The 18,796-nt window shown below is 34.6% G+C and overlaps 1 protein-coding gene across 4 annotated transcripts in view; it reads right to left on the bottom strand.

The window, feature by feature from the left end:
* SP4 (Sp4 transcription factor) overlaps nt 1-18,796 on the bottom strand; it is a 58,392-nt gene that overhangs the window by 16,088 nt on the left and 23,508 nt on the right. For all 4 annotated transcript variants that reach the window (XR_003046321.1, XM_015589495.2, XM_025046874.1 and 1 more), the window contains exon 4: nt 2,728-2,956. Coding sequence is in view for 3 of the 4 variants with exons in the window: in XM_015589495.2 (XP_015444981.1) it covers nt 2,728-2,956 (229 nt within the window). In the remaining variant the exon portion in view is untranslated. The remainder of the gene's footprint in view (nt 1-2,727; nt 2,957-18,796) is intronic.

The following is an 18,796-nucleotide window of genomic DNA, read 5'->3' as shown; positions in this document are numbered from 1 at the left end:
ATGGGATGAAGGGTTAAAGAAGGACAAATTAGTTAACAGATGGACACAAGGATGGGGAACATGGCATAGGGAATGCAGTTAGCATTAATGTGATGGCTAGATGGAGAGCCAGAGGAGCGAAAGAGCCATTAGGGGGATCGTTTCATAAACTACATAAATGTCTAACCAATGTACTATATACTTGAAACTAATAATAAAATAAAATTTTTTAAAAAGGGAAAAAAATTATAAACCATGACCAAGTTGGATTTAATCCCATGAATGTAAAAGTACGTTAACATCTGACAATCAATCGATGTAATATAATATACCCTTACTGCTAGAATAAGAACCAAAAACTACATGATCATCTCAACAGATACAGAAAAACACTGGACACAATCCAACACCTTTTCAAGATAAAAACATTCAACATAGTAGGAATAGAGGGTGCTTTCTCAATAAAAGGCATATTTAAAAAACCGAGAGACAAAATCATACTTAATGGTAAAAGAGTATATGCTTTTCCTCTAAGATGAACAAAAAAATGCCACCCACTTTCACTTCTATTCAACATGTACTGTAGCTTCTGGACAAAACAATTAGGGTAAGAAAAAGAAAAATCATTGAGAGTGAAAAAACTGAAATAAAACTATCTCTATTTGTAGATGACATAATCTTACAGAAAAACTAAGCAAACTAACAAGAGTTCAGCAAGACTGCAGGATACGCGATTAATATGCACAAATTAATTATATTTCTAAACATTTGCAATGAACCATCAAGAAAACAGTTTCATTTACAATAGCATCAAAAAGAATAAAATATTCAGAAATAAATTTAATTTAAAAAGTGCAAAACATACACTCTGAAAACTATAAAACAGTATTGGAAGAAATTAGAGAAGATCTAAATAAACAGAAAAATACATACCACATATAAGGATCAGAAAACTTAACATTGTTAAGTTGGCAATATTTACTAAGTTGATCTAAAGACCCAATGCCACCCCATCAGAATCTCATCTGCCTTCTTTGTAGAAACTGACAAGCTGATTCTAAAAATTCACTCATTGCAAATGTCCCTATAGAGTCAAAACAATATCAGAGGACTTATACCTCCCAATTTCAAAAGTTATTACCAAGCCAAAGTAATCAAGACCATGTAGTACTGACATAGAGACAGATATATAGAACAATGGAATACAACTGAAGAGTCCAGAAATAAATGCATCACGGTCAACTGATTTTTGACAAGGATGCTGTGACCATTCAATACATGGGGAAGCGTTAGTCTTTTCAACAAATGGTGTTGAATAAAACCTTACCTCATATCATATAAAAAAATTTAACCTCAAATTAATCAAAGACCTAACTATAAGAACAAATGCTATAAAAAACTCCCACAAAAAAGCTAGGAATCTTTGTGACCTCAGATTTGGCAATAGATTCTTAAGATATGGCACCAAAAGTGGAATCAATCAAAGACAAGACGGACTTCATTAAAACAAAAAATTTGTGTTTCAAAGGACACTATCGAGAAAATGAAAAGACAACACAGACTGAGAGAAAATATTTGCAATCATGTATCTGATGTGCTAAGGCACTCGTATCTGGAATATACAAAGAACCAATTCAATAATAAAAAGATAAATAGTTTAACTAAAAATGGGCAAAAGATCTCAACAGACATTTCTTCAAAGAAGATAAACAAATTGCTACTAAGCACATGAAAATATACATCATTAGTTATCAGGGAAATACAAATCAAAACCACATTGAGATACCACTTCGCACCCACTAGGACAGCTATTAAAAAGAGTCAGATTATAACAAGTATTGACAATTATGTGGAGCAATCAGAACCCTTATACACTGCTCATGGAATGTAAAATGATACACCCACTTTGGAAAGCAGTCTGGCAGTTCCTCAAATGGTTTGACCTAGAGTTACCAGTATTCCATTCCTAGGTATATACCTAAGAGAAATGAAAACATATGTCCATATAAAAATTTGTATACGAATGTTCATAGCACCATAATAGCCAACAGGTGGAAAATGCCAAATGTCCATCCACTGATGAACGGATAAGTAAAATATTGTATATCCATACACTGGAATAGTACTTGTTCATTAAAAAGAATGAAATGCTAAGACATGCTAGCATATGGATAACCATTTGAAAACATGTCAAATGAATGAATGAAACCAGTCACAAAAGACCACATATTATGTGATTCCATTTACATGAATGTTTGGAATAGGCAAATCTATAAAAACAGAAAAGGTTTAGTGGTTGTCAAGAGCTGGGAGGGTTGGGGAATAAGGGGATGATAGCTAAAGAATACATAGTTTCTTTTAGGGGTGACAAAAATGTGCTAAAATTAACTGTGGTGATGAATGCACAATTCTGTGAATATATTAAAAACTACTGAAATGTATACTTTAAGTGAGTGAATTATAAGGAATGTTTTATGTCAATAAAGTTCTTTAAAATTTTACATAATTGAAGAAAGTCAAGAGAAGAAAAATAAATGAAGAAAGTAAACCATAAAAAAAAAAAGTATAAGGTTCAAGGAAGAGGACCGCTGAAATCCCATTCCTGAATAGCTCAACTTAACCTCCTTCAGAACAATATTAAATCTTGACTTCTGGACTACAAAGCTAATGATGTTCTAATGATCAAAGTACCCAGCCAATGGCTTGGTTTTAACTATTTTCTGCCCTCCAGAAAGACACAGCATTTACCTTCCTTCTCCTTCCCTACAATTAGGACAGGAACAGGCAACTCTTCGAAGCCTCTTGCCAGGCTGTACCTCTTGATCAGAAGCTTGCTGGCCTTGCTGCAAATGCACTTGTGTGAGTTGGTCAGGACTAACAGCACCTATCGTTGCATTAGCAATTCCTCCAACTGCTACGGTAACAGGGGCTATCGTAGCTTGTTGGACTTTTACGCCATCTTGTCCTTGCTGCTGACCTAAAAATGGGAGGGAAAAAGAGTATTATAATGTTTTCTATTCCTCAAGAAAGGCTAAAAAAAAATTCCATGTGGACATTTTAAAGCTATTGTATTTGTTCTAATACATAATCTGTGTAAAGTACAAAAGCAAAGGGGTTAATGATTTACACTATGCCAATCCTCCACAATCTAGTATTTTTTACTTTAGTAGCTTAGGCTGCCTCTCTATCTGGTTGGTGGGACTATATACATAAATCATTTAACCCTCTTGTGGCTTAACTTCTCCATCTGTAAAATGAGGATAATAATACTTGCCACCTACCTACCTCACTGAAGTGCTGTGAGGATTCATGAGACATTATTTGAAAAGTACTTTGAGATCCTCAGATGAAAGATGCTATATAAATACAAAGCATTATTATTACCATTTCCACAGTAAGCAACATATCTCATTCACTCCAAGAAAATGAATGAAAAGTAAACTAAAAGGATTAAGTTTTGGACATTTCTCATTCCTAAATACTTCAAATTAAGCAAACATTTCTTTATTGATGAGCCTTTTTTATTACACGCATTGAGTTTGTTAAAATGCAAAATCACCCATAATTATTACATACTGATACTAGAATCATAAAACAGACATTTAGGATATTGTTACTTTGTTCACTTATGTTATATATAGTTTAGACTTCATCTCCCAGGTTAGCACATATACCAACTTGGCTTCACCTACAGAAAAATATGATAAATAATACAAAATATTACCCCAAAAAGCTGTTTACATGGCTTAAGCTGATCCCGAAGGGCACATGAGTATGGCTTATACTTATCCGTTCTTTCACCACAGTTCTACTTTCAGGTGTGGGAATACAAAGTACATAAAATGGACAGAAAAGAAAACACCACCTATTTATGAAGGAATGCTCCCACCTCACAGAGTTGATATACAGATCAAATTAATTTTTACAAACCCTTGAACACAGTGCTTGGCACAGAATTGTACATTACATGCTAGCTATTATTATTATTATTAGTCTCAACTGAGTTGGGTGGCAATATAAGAACAAAATATGGTAGCAGAAATAAACATGTGAGTACTACATGTGAGTACTAAAAGGGCTTATTTTAAAGCTGCACATGTAGTACTTTAAATGTGTACAGCAACCAAGAAAAGATAATAAAAAATAGCAAGTAAAAAAACAGCACATATTTTCCAAACAAAATTAAACCTCTGATTCTGCCAGCCAAAATCAGTCTCACCTTCCTATGTGCTCACAGCACTCTGAAACCTTTGGTGGCACCAATAACTAAAATACAAATAAAAAATATGTATTTTTGTCACTGTTTTAGTAAGGATATATAGATAGATAGATAGATATACATATATCTATATATATATTAGTTCTTCTACTACAGTTAAATTTTTGTTCACCTTTGAATTTAACAAGGTGCGATAGGTAAAGCAACACGTGGTAAGTCATAAGTTGTGAATTCCTGTCCCCTTCAGTAACCGTACTCGGAAATCCTCAGTTTCCTCACCTCTAATTACTGCTGACCTCCCTAAAATTCCTGTCTCCTATCTACTCTAAAGAGTTGTTCATAAAGATCAAGTCGATTTCCTAGTGAGTAAAGACTGTGAGTTGCAAAGCAACACATAAATGTAAAGTAAAATTATTATGCCTCATTTTATCTTTTGAGGACATAAATGTTTTACATATCCAATAAAACCAGATTCCAAAAGGATGACCTTGACTAAGCAAACTATTCAAATTACTTGTATATTTAGAAGCGCAGTGATACACATATTCTATTTACTGCAAAAAGAATGTACTGTTAGAAATGGGAGTTCTATCTGAACTAGTACTATATAGTGTTTTGTTTTGTTTTTATAGTCTTTATGACTTGGTCCCTATAAAGACACAGGTATTTTAAGCTGGCAAGTATTCTTTACCTCCTCTGAAGTCATGAGATATTTCTGGCCATAATTTTTCCAGCTACTGTTCATTTAACAGTTGGTCATTCCTTTCAGGTTGCAATGATATTTAAGATACCCTTTATGTCAAAAAGCTGCTAGAGATCCCTGGCTAATCATTCCCCTCAAATCCCCTGACCATTTTCTCGAGCCTCCATATTGTGAACATTTGTTATTCAATGCCTAAACAACTTGGGAGGTTGTTTCAATGAATACTACTAAGCAATTCATATTTGAATTTATATATTTAAGCCTGACAATACTCTTGACTTCTTTACCTAGATATTCTAGACAGTTCAGGTTCAACATATTTCAATATTACTTTTCTTTCATTTCTGCTGTTACTAATCACGTACAAGTCACTAAACTCCTTACCAAGGAAGGTCTTCAAGGCCCTGTTCAAGTCTAACTTTACCAACCCCTCATCATGGATTAGCCTATCACTTGTTTACTATGCTCCTGACACACTGGACTTTTATTCTGGCCCTCAAACAAATTAAGCTCATTCCCTTCTTAGGGACTCTGCACATACTGTTTGGTCTGGGTGGGGATGCCTTTGCATCCAGATCTCTGCAGAGCTGACTCCTTAGTAATATTCTGGTGTTCTCAGTTCAAACCTCTCCTCTTTAGAAATGCCATTTCTGACCACATCGCTTAAAATGGCCCCACTAATCCGTTTCTATACCATCACCAAGTTTTATCTTACTTGCCTTAAGTTATCTTGTCCTTTTCTTATTTTTTCTGTCTTCGCCTCAACTTCTCAATGTTGAGTGCATGAGAACAGGGACCTTGCCTGTTACATTCACTGCTATATCTCCAACACTTGGAACAGTGCCCAACGTACAGTAGCTTAATAAAGGAAAGCTTAAAAATGAATTCATCTTTAAATCTTGCTTCTACTAATGTTTCTGTTCTAGTAACTGCTGCTACTACTCTCCTGATTACCTACCTACACTCAAAATCTTAAAAAGTCAACTTTTAGGCTACTTCTTTACCCATTAATTTATAGGAGAGCCAAGTTAAAAGATACGTAATAGCATTATAATTCTTGGGTTCATCTTATCTTTCTGTTGTCAAAACTATCACCCTGGTCCTTGTTACTCTGTGCCTCTACCAGCCTAAATGGGACACATGCCACTTATCTCATTCTTCAAACTGCTGCCAGAAAAAAATGTTAACCGCTGTTCTGATCATATCACTTCCCTGCTCAATAACTCTCAACCATTCGCCAATGACCAAAATCTGGTACTCAAATGATTCTACCACAAGAACTTTGTCCCTGGTTCACAGACTTCCTCCTAATGACCAAATCCAAGGTTCATTTTGTCAATAAGCATTACAGGATTGCTCTGCTGCATTTGACACCACTGACTCTAACTCCCTACATTCTCAGAAACCCCTTCTTCTATATTAGCTCTTCTTATCAGCATTTAAATCTAAGCTTACGTCACAGTCTTAAAAGATTATCTACACAGGTTGCTTTTACTGCTCATTTCCCATTCTCTCTTCAAACTAGTGAAATGAGGTGTCCAAATCACTCTGCTAAAATCATGTCAGAACTAAATATTTCTTCGTTGGTAAATCCAAAGGTACTCTTCCACTTTATTTTTCTCTGGAGCAACTGGAGCTGCTAATCTCACTCTCTTCATGCAATGTTCCCCCCTTTGTGTTTCTCTGATACTACTCACCACTGGTGTTCCTGCTACTTCTCTAACCACAGCTACACTGATGTCCTTCCTAGGCTACTCTTCACTGTTCTGACTTCTTATTCCAACTCTCTCCTTAGGTTATTGCATTCACTTTCATGACTTTTACTATTATGTGTATATAAACTGCTCTCTCCCAAATCTGTATCTTCTGCTCAAATACCTCTCATGAGTGTCATACTCTTATTGTTGTCTGTCAGGGAACATTTCCACCCAGATTTCTCACAGCAATCTGTCTAGAAATCAGACAGGTTATCTCACTTTCCTAAACTAGCTCTTTCTCACTGTTTGAACAGAAAACTTGGAAGTTATTCTTGACTCCCCTCCATCTCTTTCATCCCCCACAACAACAGTAGCTATCACTTTATACTTACTTTACTGGATGTCTCACATACATTATTTTATTATCACCCCACATCCCTATGGGTTGAGTACTGATGTCTAAATTTTAAGTTGAGAATACTGAGGTTCTGAGAGGTACACAAGGTCACAAAACACTATGTGACAGAACTGGGATTTGAACCCAGTGCTAGCTAACTACAAAGGCTACTCTCTTTCCACCACATATACTACTTATGTTGATCAGTAGTCCTTGTTGAGTCTATCTCTTCAAAATATCTCAAATTTGTTCATTTTCTCCATCCCTGTTGCCTGTATACATTAGCACAGGTCCTTATCACAATTATACTAGTTATTTCCATAATGCTGATACAAATCTGGTCCCCCCGCGCCCCCCTCCCCCCGCCAAATTAATGGGCCCTCAGTGCATTCACAATAAGGTCAATATTACTTATCATAGTGCATAAGGTTCTCCATAATCTAGTGCTTGCATACTTTTATAAATTCATCTCTTGGCACTCCTCCTTCATTCCCACTCTCAACACCAGCTACACTGAACTCCTATTTCCTCTAATGTTGCATGCTCGATTGTCTCTGGGCCTCTGAATAATGTAGCTGGAATCTAACACATTCTCCCATCCCAAACCTCCATCTCCCTTGGTGTGACAAAGGCAACTCATCTTACAGAACTCATGCAGGTGTCATTCCGTTGGGAAGTCTTCTTGATGAGTGCCTCTCTAAATCTAAGTCAAATATCTCTTTCCTATTTTCCAATAATATCCTGTGCTTAATTTTATCATTATCAACAGATAAATTATATGGTGAATTCGTACTGCAAATTGTTGTTTATTTTGTCTTTCCTAATAGATGGCATATTGTCTTTGAAGAGCTAAGTACAACTCCCTCTGTTTTCCATTCCGAAAAGTGTATTGCCTGGGTATGTTAAGACTTATGAACAAATGATTGGGCCATATGGTACTGAATGCTGTCACTGTGTTGAGCTAAAGTCATGAGTATAGAAATTTCTCTTAAATTGTAATTTTTTTTATAGGATGACCACTACTAGTTGTAGTTCAATCAGGAAAGTCAGGACTATAATAAAAAAAAAAATAAGTGCAGGAAAAAGCTGTTACACAGGAAAAGTAGTTGGTTAGTTGGACTGACTGTGTGTTCAATTTGTCAAGTAAAAGGTGATCATAAAGATGTTTAAAAATATAAGAAACCGTGCCAATGACAATGTTGGTGACAATGGGAAAGGTAAGTCATTACAGAAACAAACTATGTTTTTACAGTTGTAAAATACCTTCATTATTGAAATGTCTGGAGGAAAAACGTTATTAATGCTCCTCTGAAACTCTAACCTCTCTGTTACCACTGAAACTGTGTTATAACATAATTTTATAAATAACTGAAAATTTCTTGGTAATGTAACCTCTTCCTTCTGTGCTGCCAGAAGCAGAAAACACTCCAAGGCTGCTTGGAGCAACCTGGCTATCTTACGCCTTTCCTTTTTTACTGTCCCTTTTTTCAAATATAGAAACTGGGCCAAGGGTAACTGGGAGCAGTTGGTTAGTAGGTAGAATATTAGATTGCTAGATACTCAAGAACATCTAGAATAGGTATTCAGGAGAAATTCTGTTTCTTGCACATTTTCCTATGGCACCAGCTGGAGTAGTCTTTTGCCTCATAGAGTAGTAAGATCTGAGACTTGTATTTAAGCTTAGAGGGAGACAAGAAAGCAGATTTAATTAAAGTAAGATGGCATTTTCCATACAAACTAACCCAGTTCTCTGGAGTTTGAGGCAGGGGATCTATACCTAAGCCAGTGAAGTATTACTCTGACTTGAATTTCACTACACTTAGCTCCCTATGTGACCTCGGGGACTGGCTGAGTTGGAATTTGAGTATTCTTGTTTTCTCTAATCAGATACCATATCATTCTACCGCAGTATTAAACACAAATTATTTCTAACAAAAGCTGCTCAAGACAGAGGACCTCTGTGTGGTTTTATGTCCTTTGGCTATCAGAGTTCCTAGCACACTGGAAGTACTCAATAAATGTTTCTTAAATAAAGTGAATGGTAATCTAAAATGCACGTAAACACAGAAGCTTTCTTACAAAAGTAGGCCAGCAATAGATCACAGGACTACTAAATGACTCTCAGCTTGCAGAAAACATGCTATATGGATAGCAAGATAGTAAGAAACAGAGTAAGTGGACACTTACCACAATGACAGTTCTCTCCTGCTTCACTGATCTGAATTCAGATCATTTAGGATTATGTTCCAGAGGATAAATCACAACCTGAAACCATTGTTTCTCTTCTCTCAGGTATCGGATTTATCCTATAACATGTGTTATCCATATTCGGCAATACCCTTTTTGGAGAGTATTATAAAGTGTACTTTTTAAAAAATTACAACTAAACTTACCATTTAATAAGGGAATAAGCTAAGATTTCTCCCTTTCCACCTATTTTGAAGGTAAATATAGCTTATTATTACAGATATAATTACTTTAAGTTTTTGGTATTCTAATATTAACAAAGTATGGTCATCACCATAGAAAAGTATGAAGGAGCAAATAAAATCACATATTACTCACTCTTAGATTTCACTATTACCATTTTGGTGTATTTCCTTCTAACCTTTGTTTTGTGCATTTTGATAATGATGCAATTCTACTAAATAATTCTGCTTCTGTTCTTTTTTATTTAATGATAAGTACTTCCAAGTTATTACAAATTCTTTTAAGATAATAAATGGTTGCACAATATTCCATCATATATACACACTGTGATTTATAAAAAATTACCCTAATATTAGACATTTAGGTTATTTTGAAACACTCATTATAAGTAACATATAAGCAATATAAATAATAAACAACTTGAACAAAAATATTTTTCCTTATTACTTCCAAAGGATATAGTTCTAGAACTGAGATTACTAGTCAAAGGATATGAAACACTCTTAAGACTTCATATACAAATTAGAAAATTTAAAAAATTTTTAATAGACAAAAAATTGGTATCTCACTGTGGTTTACAACGAAGTGATTCCTACTTTCACCTCTAATCTATATATCCTGAAAGTAGAAGCCAATGCAATAAGATAAACAAGTAACAGATATAGAAGGAAAAAAAAATTCTAGAAAATCAACAAAGTATTAGAATAAGACATTTCAGCAAGATGGCCAAACAATAAAAGCAACATAAAAAAGCTACAGCTTCCCTCTATATCAGCGACGCATTCACAAAGTAAAAGAAAAAATATTCCCTTCATAACAGCATCCGTAAGCATGAATACCCAAGAATCAATCTTATTAAAAATGTTCAGGGTCTTAAGGAAGAAGATTTAATAAAGGACATAAAGCAAGATCTGAATAGAGAGAAATATATGTTCTTATGTATGGGAAGAGTTCTTATTACAAATGTGTTAATTTTCCTAAAATTAATCCACATAAAGTGAATGAAATCAGAAATTAGTAAATTTTCCATGAAACTCTATTAGCTCAACATGTGAAAGATAAGCCAAGACAATTTTTAAAAAGTAGTAGAATAATATGTTAAAAGCCATAGGAATTAAAACAATGTGATAATGGCTTAAAATTAGGGTAACAGAACTGAATACAAGGTTTAAAACAGATGAGTGAATATATGAAAATTTAGTATATGATAAAAATGACATCTCTGAAATCAGAAGGAAAGGAAATATATGTTTTGGCTTAGGATTATTGGCTATCTGAATGTGCATGGGGTTGGGGTAAAGGAAGGGCAAAGAAGTTTAGATAATCTCACACCATTTGAAAAAGTTTTTAATTAAAAAAACTAAATGTAAAAACAAAACTATAACAAAACACAAAACAAAAAAAAATGTTAGAAGAAAATATAGAATAATCACAGGGTCTTTTAAATAAGACTCCAAAACAAAAGATAAAGGAAATACTAATAAATTTAACCATTATGAGTTTTAAGTTTCTTAAGATGAGTACACAACTCCACCTACCAATTGTTTATCAGCAGTCCTCAATCTTTTTTGGCACCAGGGACCAGTGCTCCTATGAGCATCTAGTACCTGATGATCCAAGGTGGAGCTGAGGTGGTGATGCTAGCGCTGGGGAGCAGCTGCAAATACAGATGAAGCTTCACTCACTTGCCCACCGCTCACCTGCTGTGCAGCCCAGTTCCTAACAGGCCATGGACTGGTACTTTTCTGTGGCCTGGGGATTGGGGACCCCTGGCTTATATCAAAATCTTTGCAGTAAGCCTTACTCTTGATTCCTGTCTTTCTCTCATACTCTTTACCTACCCTACTGACTGCTCCTTCAAAATAGATTCAGGATCCAAGCATTTCTCTACCACCTCCACTGATTGTACCTTAGTCAAAGCTACCTTTTTTTCCCCCCTTGATTATTACATTAGTTCCTTGCCTCTATAAATGCATTCTTAACATAGTTCTCAGAAGATTCAACCTAAAACGTTAGGTCAGATCGTGTCACTTCTCTGCTTAATATCCTACAATGGTGTCTCATTTCATTCTGAGTGAAAGCTAAAGGCCTCATTATTGCCCACAAGTGGCCACCCATCACTTTTCCAATCTCATTCCCTGGCTCATTCTCAGCTTCACCACTGCTGGCCTCCTTACCATTCTTCGAACACACTAGGCCTAGTCCTAACTTCAGAGGGTGTTCCACTCTGATCTCTCCGCCTAGAATTTTTTTTCCAGCATACGTATGTATGTTCAACTTTCTTAATTCCTTCAAGTCTTTGGTCTAATATCACCTTCTCAATCTGTCCTGCCTAACCTGACGGTTCTATTTAAAAGTTATGACCTCCCCTCCCCAGGAATGTCAACCCCCTTACACTTTGCTTAACTTTTCTTTTCCCATAGACCACCAAAAGATGCATACATTGTAGCAGTTTTTAAACAGTAAAAACTCAGAAACAACCTAAGTAACTATGAATTACAAGGAATAGGCAGTTAAATGTGGAACAGTTACACAGTAGGAATGTTCTGCACTAGTTAAAAAGAATGAGAGAAACCTTTATGTACTAACCTGAGAGATCTCTAAAACATATGGTTGAATGAAGCAATCACAGTAACCGATGTTTATACTATAATATATACCACTACAGGTATTATGTAGTTCCTACAATGATACTCACATGTAATAAATAAATGAGAAAAAGTCTGAAAGGTTATGTAACAAAGTGATTCAGAGTGCTTACTTCTCAAAAGGTGTCAGAGATTGGAGTGTAGTCAGCAAGAGCTTTAGCCTTATGTGTACCGGTTGCATTTTTTTTAAAAAAACAAGGAAAATGTTTCTATATATTACCAGCAAATTAAAGAATAATCTTAAAAGGAAAAAAAAGTTGATAATAGACTAATATGGCATTTCATTATTGCTTTTATCTGCATTTATTTGATTCCTAATGGAGCTGAAAACATTTTCTCAAATGTTTGTTGGCCGCTGAATACTCTTTCTGAAATGTGTGTTCATGTCCTTTGCCATTTATCTACTAGGGCTCATGCCTTTTCTTTTATGTACTCTATTTATTAAAAATCCTTGGTCTTATTTGTTGAAAACATTTTATATAGTGTATAAATACTAAGCATATACATTGAAACCAAAGGAAATATGGCTTGGTCAACCACTGTGAAGTCAGCTATAAATGACATTTAAAAAATTCTGACATCTTAATAAAATTTAAACACAATGGGAAAATAGGGGGTAAAATAGAAGTAATAATAAAAGATGAAGGTAAAAACCTTATTGTCCAGTTCCTTCAACTGTTACTGATTTGATTCTTTTAGCATTTCACACCAACCCTTTGAGATAAGTAGGACAGTAATATTTCCAATGTATAGATAAAAAAATATATAATCCAATTGTTCCTTTTCTAACGGGAAAAAAAATGACTTGCAAGTTTTTATCATAGTATTAGGTAACATTATTGTATAGGTAAAACGGAATCACAAATTTGAAAAATGAAACAAAACAAAACCAACTATGTGTAAAAAATTTAACCCAACTACCAATTCACTGCAAATGACCTATTTAATAACAGTGAAGTAGCAGGTTCAACATAGTATTTTAGGTACATGTGTTTTACAATTGTGTTGTTTACACGTAGCCTAAGAAATAAAGTTATATACTAGAACTGATCAGGAAAAACAAAAACTGGTGATTTCTAGGATATAAAACCTGCCATGGTGGGTTAGAGGGACTCCTTACTATTCTGAATAATCCTAAAATGATTCTTAACTCAGTTTATTTAGGTTTATGTATTTCCTCTACAGATTAAATTTAAAGTCTATCTAAACAACTATCTGAAGGCCTCTGAAGATACATACAGGATACAATGAATGTCTCTATGTCGCAAATAAATTTCAATAAATAAACATAGTCTGAAGTAGAATTTGGTTTGCTTTATAAAAACAAGTAAAGAGATTCCTAAACATAAAAAGATAACAAGGTATGTCTACGGCTGGAGGTTTGGGGAGGAAAAATGGGAAGACACAGTTAATGCGTCTGGGGTTTCTTCATGAGGTTATGAAAATGTCCTAAAATTAGATCATGGTGATGGCTGTAGAATTCTTTGAATATACTAAAAACCAGCGAATGTAAATTTTAAATGGCTATATTGTATAAGTACATGAATCATAACTCAATAAAGCTGTTCAAAAAAAAAGGTAACTGAAAAAAAACCTGACTTTTCTTGGTTCTAAATCTCAACTAGTGGTTCTCAATGAGATAATTTTGTCTTCTAGGGGATATTTGGCAATGTCTGGAGATATTTTTGGCTGTCACAACTTGGGGAACTACTACTGGTACATAGTATGCACAGTGCCTCCAAAACAAAGAATTATCTAGCCTAGAATGCCAAAAGTGCTCTGGTTAATAAGCTTAAACTGAGCTTCCACATAACTGCTGATCATGGCTCTCATTTATTCATATCATTATAACAACCATCACTAAAATCAAATATATGAAAAATAAAATATGGTATATTTGTGTGATACCTATAAAAAGTATAAACTGGCCTTTTGAGCCATGCTTCTCTTGCTCATGCTCGCTTCCACATCTGGAAGTATACTTTCCCTTCTAATAAAACTTTTCTACTGTAAAAACAACAACAACAACTATAAACTACATGAGTCTTCATAAAAATAGTGAGAAACTACATGACTGAATTAATGCCTTTACAAAGAGTAATATAACTTTAGGAATAAATAAATATAAACTTAGGCTTTGACAGCTTTGACATATATATGACTTGCAAAGATTCCATAGTACAGTGAGTGTAAAAATTAATATTCTGAGTTTGGAAATTATGCTTATTAATTACAAAATGCTTCTTTATCTTATTCAAAAGCTGTAACTATGTGTTTTTCTACAGGTGAACTATAACCTGAGAATATTAAGAAATAACTGAGTGCTCTCAGTACTTCTTAAACGAAGGTGAACCATATTAGCCAATGACTTCCAGGACTATTTACATATCATGGGTCATGTTAATCTGTAAACCAATATTGAGTTACTGAGTAGATACAACAGTTTAGCAGAGTTGACAGATTAAACAGAGCTTTGGGGTGAGGCAGATCTGTCTCTGAGTTCTAATTTTCTCTGTAGTTTCTTCGTTTGAGGACTTGGGACTGATGGGAATTAACTGAGAACACACTTAGCACAATGTCTGGAATATGATAAACACTCAAGAGGAATGTTAACTCCAATACATAAAAAACTGCATAATTAATTATAAATACTTAATAACAGCCATTCAGATTTCTGTCTTAGATCTCTGATCTCTGAATGAGAATCTAGTATTATTCATTCAACAAACATTTCCTGAGTAGCTGCTATGTGTTTAATGCTGCTTAACTTGCTGATAAGTTAATTCAAAACCTACTTCACTGATATGGATATAATTTGATTTGGAGATCGATCTATCAATCTATCCATCTATCTATCTAAATTGCTTTTTAAAAAGAAGCGTATTCATCAAAGGAATTATAAATTTCCTAAAAGTGTCATACCAAGATTTGAAGACATTGCTAATAAACAGCATGTAAAACCGTTTCTGACAAGGAACATTAAATAGACTTAAAAAGTCACTGTACAAATAATTTTCCCTATAGAATTTTATATGTGGAAGTGTAACTAAAATTTAATTTTATCATGCTCTTCTTGGGAAAATCCAAAGACATTTTTAATGTCCAGTATAGAATATGGAAAAAAAGTGAATAGTAAAAATTTATCACTACTTATCTACAACTATCATATTGACAAAGACAACAACTAGAAGGCAACAATATTCTAGTTATTAGAAAGATAAACTCTCCAGTAGTGGATAGAGCTTCAATCTGGAGGAAAATCATAATGGCCACCATCAGGCACCATGTCAAGTGCTTTCACATACTTCACACATAACCTGCTGAGATAGGTGATTGCTCTAAAAGATGACCCTCCTCCTAATGCTCTGACTCCATGCTCACCAATTAATTTTGATTATTATTTGGTTTCTCAAGTACCTGACATCAGGAATAGAAGATTCCGAGCATTCCAATAACTGGAAAGATTTATCTCTTAGCTTATATTAAAAACAAACAAACAAACAAACAACTCTAAACATTCTAGTTTATAAACCAGTGTCTTGTGAATACTGATTTTTATAATACAATCTGTCTAGAATTTGAACTTAAAAACCAGTTCCTAAAATTGCAAAGCTAGAAAGTAAATCACAGATCTATTTTGACCCTATGAAAGAACACTTTAGGGAAGCTCTGTTCTGAAATAGGAAAACTACCTAACCATATTAAATAAAAATAATTACACACACGCATTTGATAATGAAACAACAAATAATTTAAAAACTGCCTTTTAGAATTTATATAAGCAAATATAAACAGCTTGCAAATTATGCAATAACATACAAAATACACACTGAGTCATAACAAATGTGCCTGCATAAGAACTCTGAGGAAGCAGTGGTAGAGACTCCCCAGTTAATGCCCCAGAGACTGGCGATTCCCTAGTGTAACAGCGAAGTTAACAGACCTCCATAAATGCCTTGTTTAAAATATATGACACTGGCTCTTTTTAAGTATTTAAGTGTGTTCCCGTCACTTTCTAGAGTCCATGTTCCACGGGAAATCTTGTTTATATTCTTACACTTAACTTGCACCAGATTATTTAATGATGAAAATATTTGATGTTCATAATAAAAGTTCAAATTTTCCTCCAAAATTACTGGGTTATAGAATAGTACTAGACAATTCTCAGGTTACAAAGTAACAACTAGCACACAAATAAAAGGACTCAATTTATGTGTCTTTTTCCTCCTCATAGTTTAGGAGGTTGATGCATAAATAATCCAATGTATAAAGCAGCTCCAGTTCATGTATTCAGTTCAATTTACTACATACAATAAGCAATTATTCAGTGGCTTCCATGGTTTAGAAATACACAGATGAATAAGGCAAGAGTTGGGGAGAAAATCTCAGTCAAAACAAAGACATATACTCCTAACTTCTAGTTATTTCTATTCATGCTGGCCTTTATCCAGAGTAAGGGTCAACTCTTCTCAACTCTGTCCATAAAGGGACAAGTTTATGTGGTAGAAACCCTTTCCAGTTAGCAAATGACAGACCCCAGAAGAATCTGAATATTTCCTTTAAACAGAATTACAACACTGGAAAAAAAAAACTTCTAATTTTCCTACATTCCATTCATTCTTTAATGAACCATACTCATTTAAGAGGGTGGTGGGGAAAAAAAAAAAAAATCAAAAGAAAACCTGACTACTTCTATGTGGAATTTTAATATAGTTTGTAGAGCTTTAAAGCTTATTCACACAGTCCTTTAGAGGTAAATGAAGTCACCATAGGTAGTCCTGAACTGATACAGTCTCTATCGCCAACTTTATCCTACTTTAGGATCTTTCACTTCTTGAAAATACAATATATTTAAGTTTTAATAACTCCAAATTTCCGCAACTGGAAATCTATTTAGTTTTTGAAGAAGGAAAAAAGACTGCATAATAAAATCTGGGTTTTAGGACAACTCTGGAATGTCAAGTATGTGAAAGAAAAGCTAGAGGCAAAGAAGCCCGTTAAGAAACTATTTTACCTTCTAGATGATGAGGCCCTGAAAAAGAATACTGACAAAAGAAAACGAAAACTGGACACAGGAATAATTATTATAATAATAATAAGTAGCTGCTAGCATTCAGTGAAAAATTTTCTGTGTTCTAAGCACTGTGCAAAACATTCAGCATGTATTATCCCCCTAAAGTGATGTGATGATTGCGATTATGCGAATGAGGACATTCAAATCTAGAGAAATACTTGATCAAGACGTATGTGGCAAAACCGAGACTTAAATCAAAGTCTAATTTTAAAGTTCAGGCATAAAACCACAAACTTTGGTTAAAAGCACTATTATTAAGATCATATCCATCTATAAGGATTCTGGTCTGTGCCACAAGGAGGATGAGCTCACTGACTGAGACAAAGGAACCCAGGAGGGACAACAGGTTAGGAAATCAGTCCTACGCTCCAGATGCTTCCTACAAGCAGAATTCCAGCTCCAACTGTCATCAGTTAGACTGTTCCATCCCCCAAGATGTCAAGCGTGGCACTGCCGCTTCTCTGACCTCTCATTCTTCCTGCCAATACTTCTGAACGTCATCTTCATCCTCTTTGTTCTCCAGTCATTTGATTGGACACGTATTCTCAATCCAGCAACCCTCCTCCAGCTTCATTTGGCATCTTTTGCTCATCCCTTGCTTCTTTGAACTTTCACCATATCTGGTGGTAAATCCTCTGAAAACAATTTGATTTAATCTACTACTGCTTAGAAAACACTGAGCTTTCCTCTCTACTACCTCCATGTTCCTATTGAACCAATCTCTTTGAAACTAGATTAGCTTCCTGTCCTGTAAATCCACAGTATGCAATCTAAAATGTAAATTTGACCATGATATTCTACTTCCTAAGGTCCCTCATAACTTTCAAGATACTGTTTAAATTCCTTATCATGGTAAGGGAAAATCTCCATAACCTGGCTCCTTGCCATCATGACCACAGAACATGAACTTTAGTCTGAATACATGAAACTATCTGTAGCTCTCTGATCACATTGGGCTACTACCATCAACTCTATATAGAAGACTTCCACATCCAGAATGACATCTCTGATCCCTTTTCTCAGATCCAATCTCCAAATACAAACTAGACATCCCCAATGGAATGTTTGACTATTAACTCAAACTTAAGAGATACGAAGTTCAGATTCTTCATCTTTTTCTCAACGTCATTTATTTTAAAGGTACAATCACTCTCTCTCATGGTCGCCTAGTCTCAAACTCTTAAGAACTCTTGAGTTATTTTCTCTCTTTATATTCGTGCATCAAATTCTGTCAATTATTTTCTTAAAGTCTCTTGAATCACATATTTTACACCAACTTCCTATTTCCCGTCATTGATATCTGAACTAACACTATGATCCCCAAATTGGCTTTCCTGTTTCTGTGTCTGCTAGATACTAAAACTAAAACAGCACTTTATAAATGAAACCTCCCCTCCCCTAACCCTTCCAAAATACTCACCTTTAGAGACTCCTTCAATGACTTGTCACCTGTCCTTGGTCTGACACTGTCATTCTATAATCAGACTTCTATCAACCTTGCCAACTTTATCTTTTACCATTTCCCTCAAAGTCTCCACTAACTTACATGGTCTACCAATTCTTTCCTAAATATGTAAAGCATATTCCAGCTTCCTCCGCTCTGCACCTGTTGTTTCTTTAGCCTATAATGCATTCCTTCTTTATTCATA

The sequence above is a fragment of the Pteropus alecto genome, unplaced genomic scaffold (assembly GCF_000325575.1).
Source record: "Pteropus alecto unplaced genomic scaffold, ASM32557v1 scaffold21, whole genome shotgun sequence".
Taxonomy (NCBI): domain Eukaryota; kingdom Metazoa; phylum Chordata; class Mammalia; order Chiroptera; family Pteropodidae; genus Pteropus; species Pteropus alecto.
The sequence above is the reverse complement of the archived record's forward strand: the minus strand, read 5'-3'. Positions and strand labels throughout refer to the sequence as shown.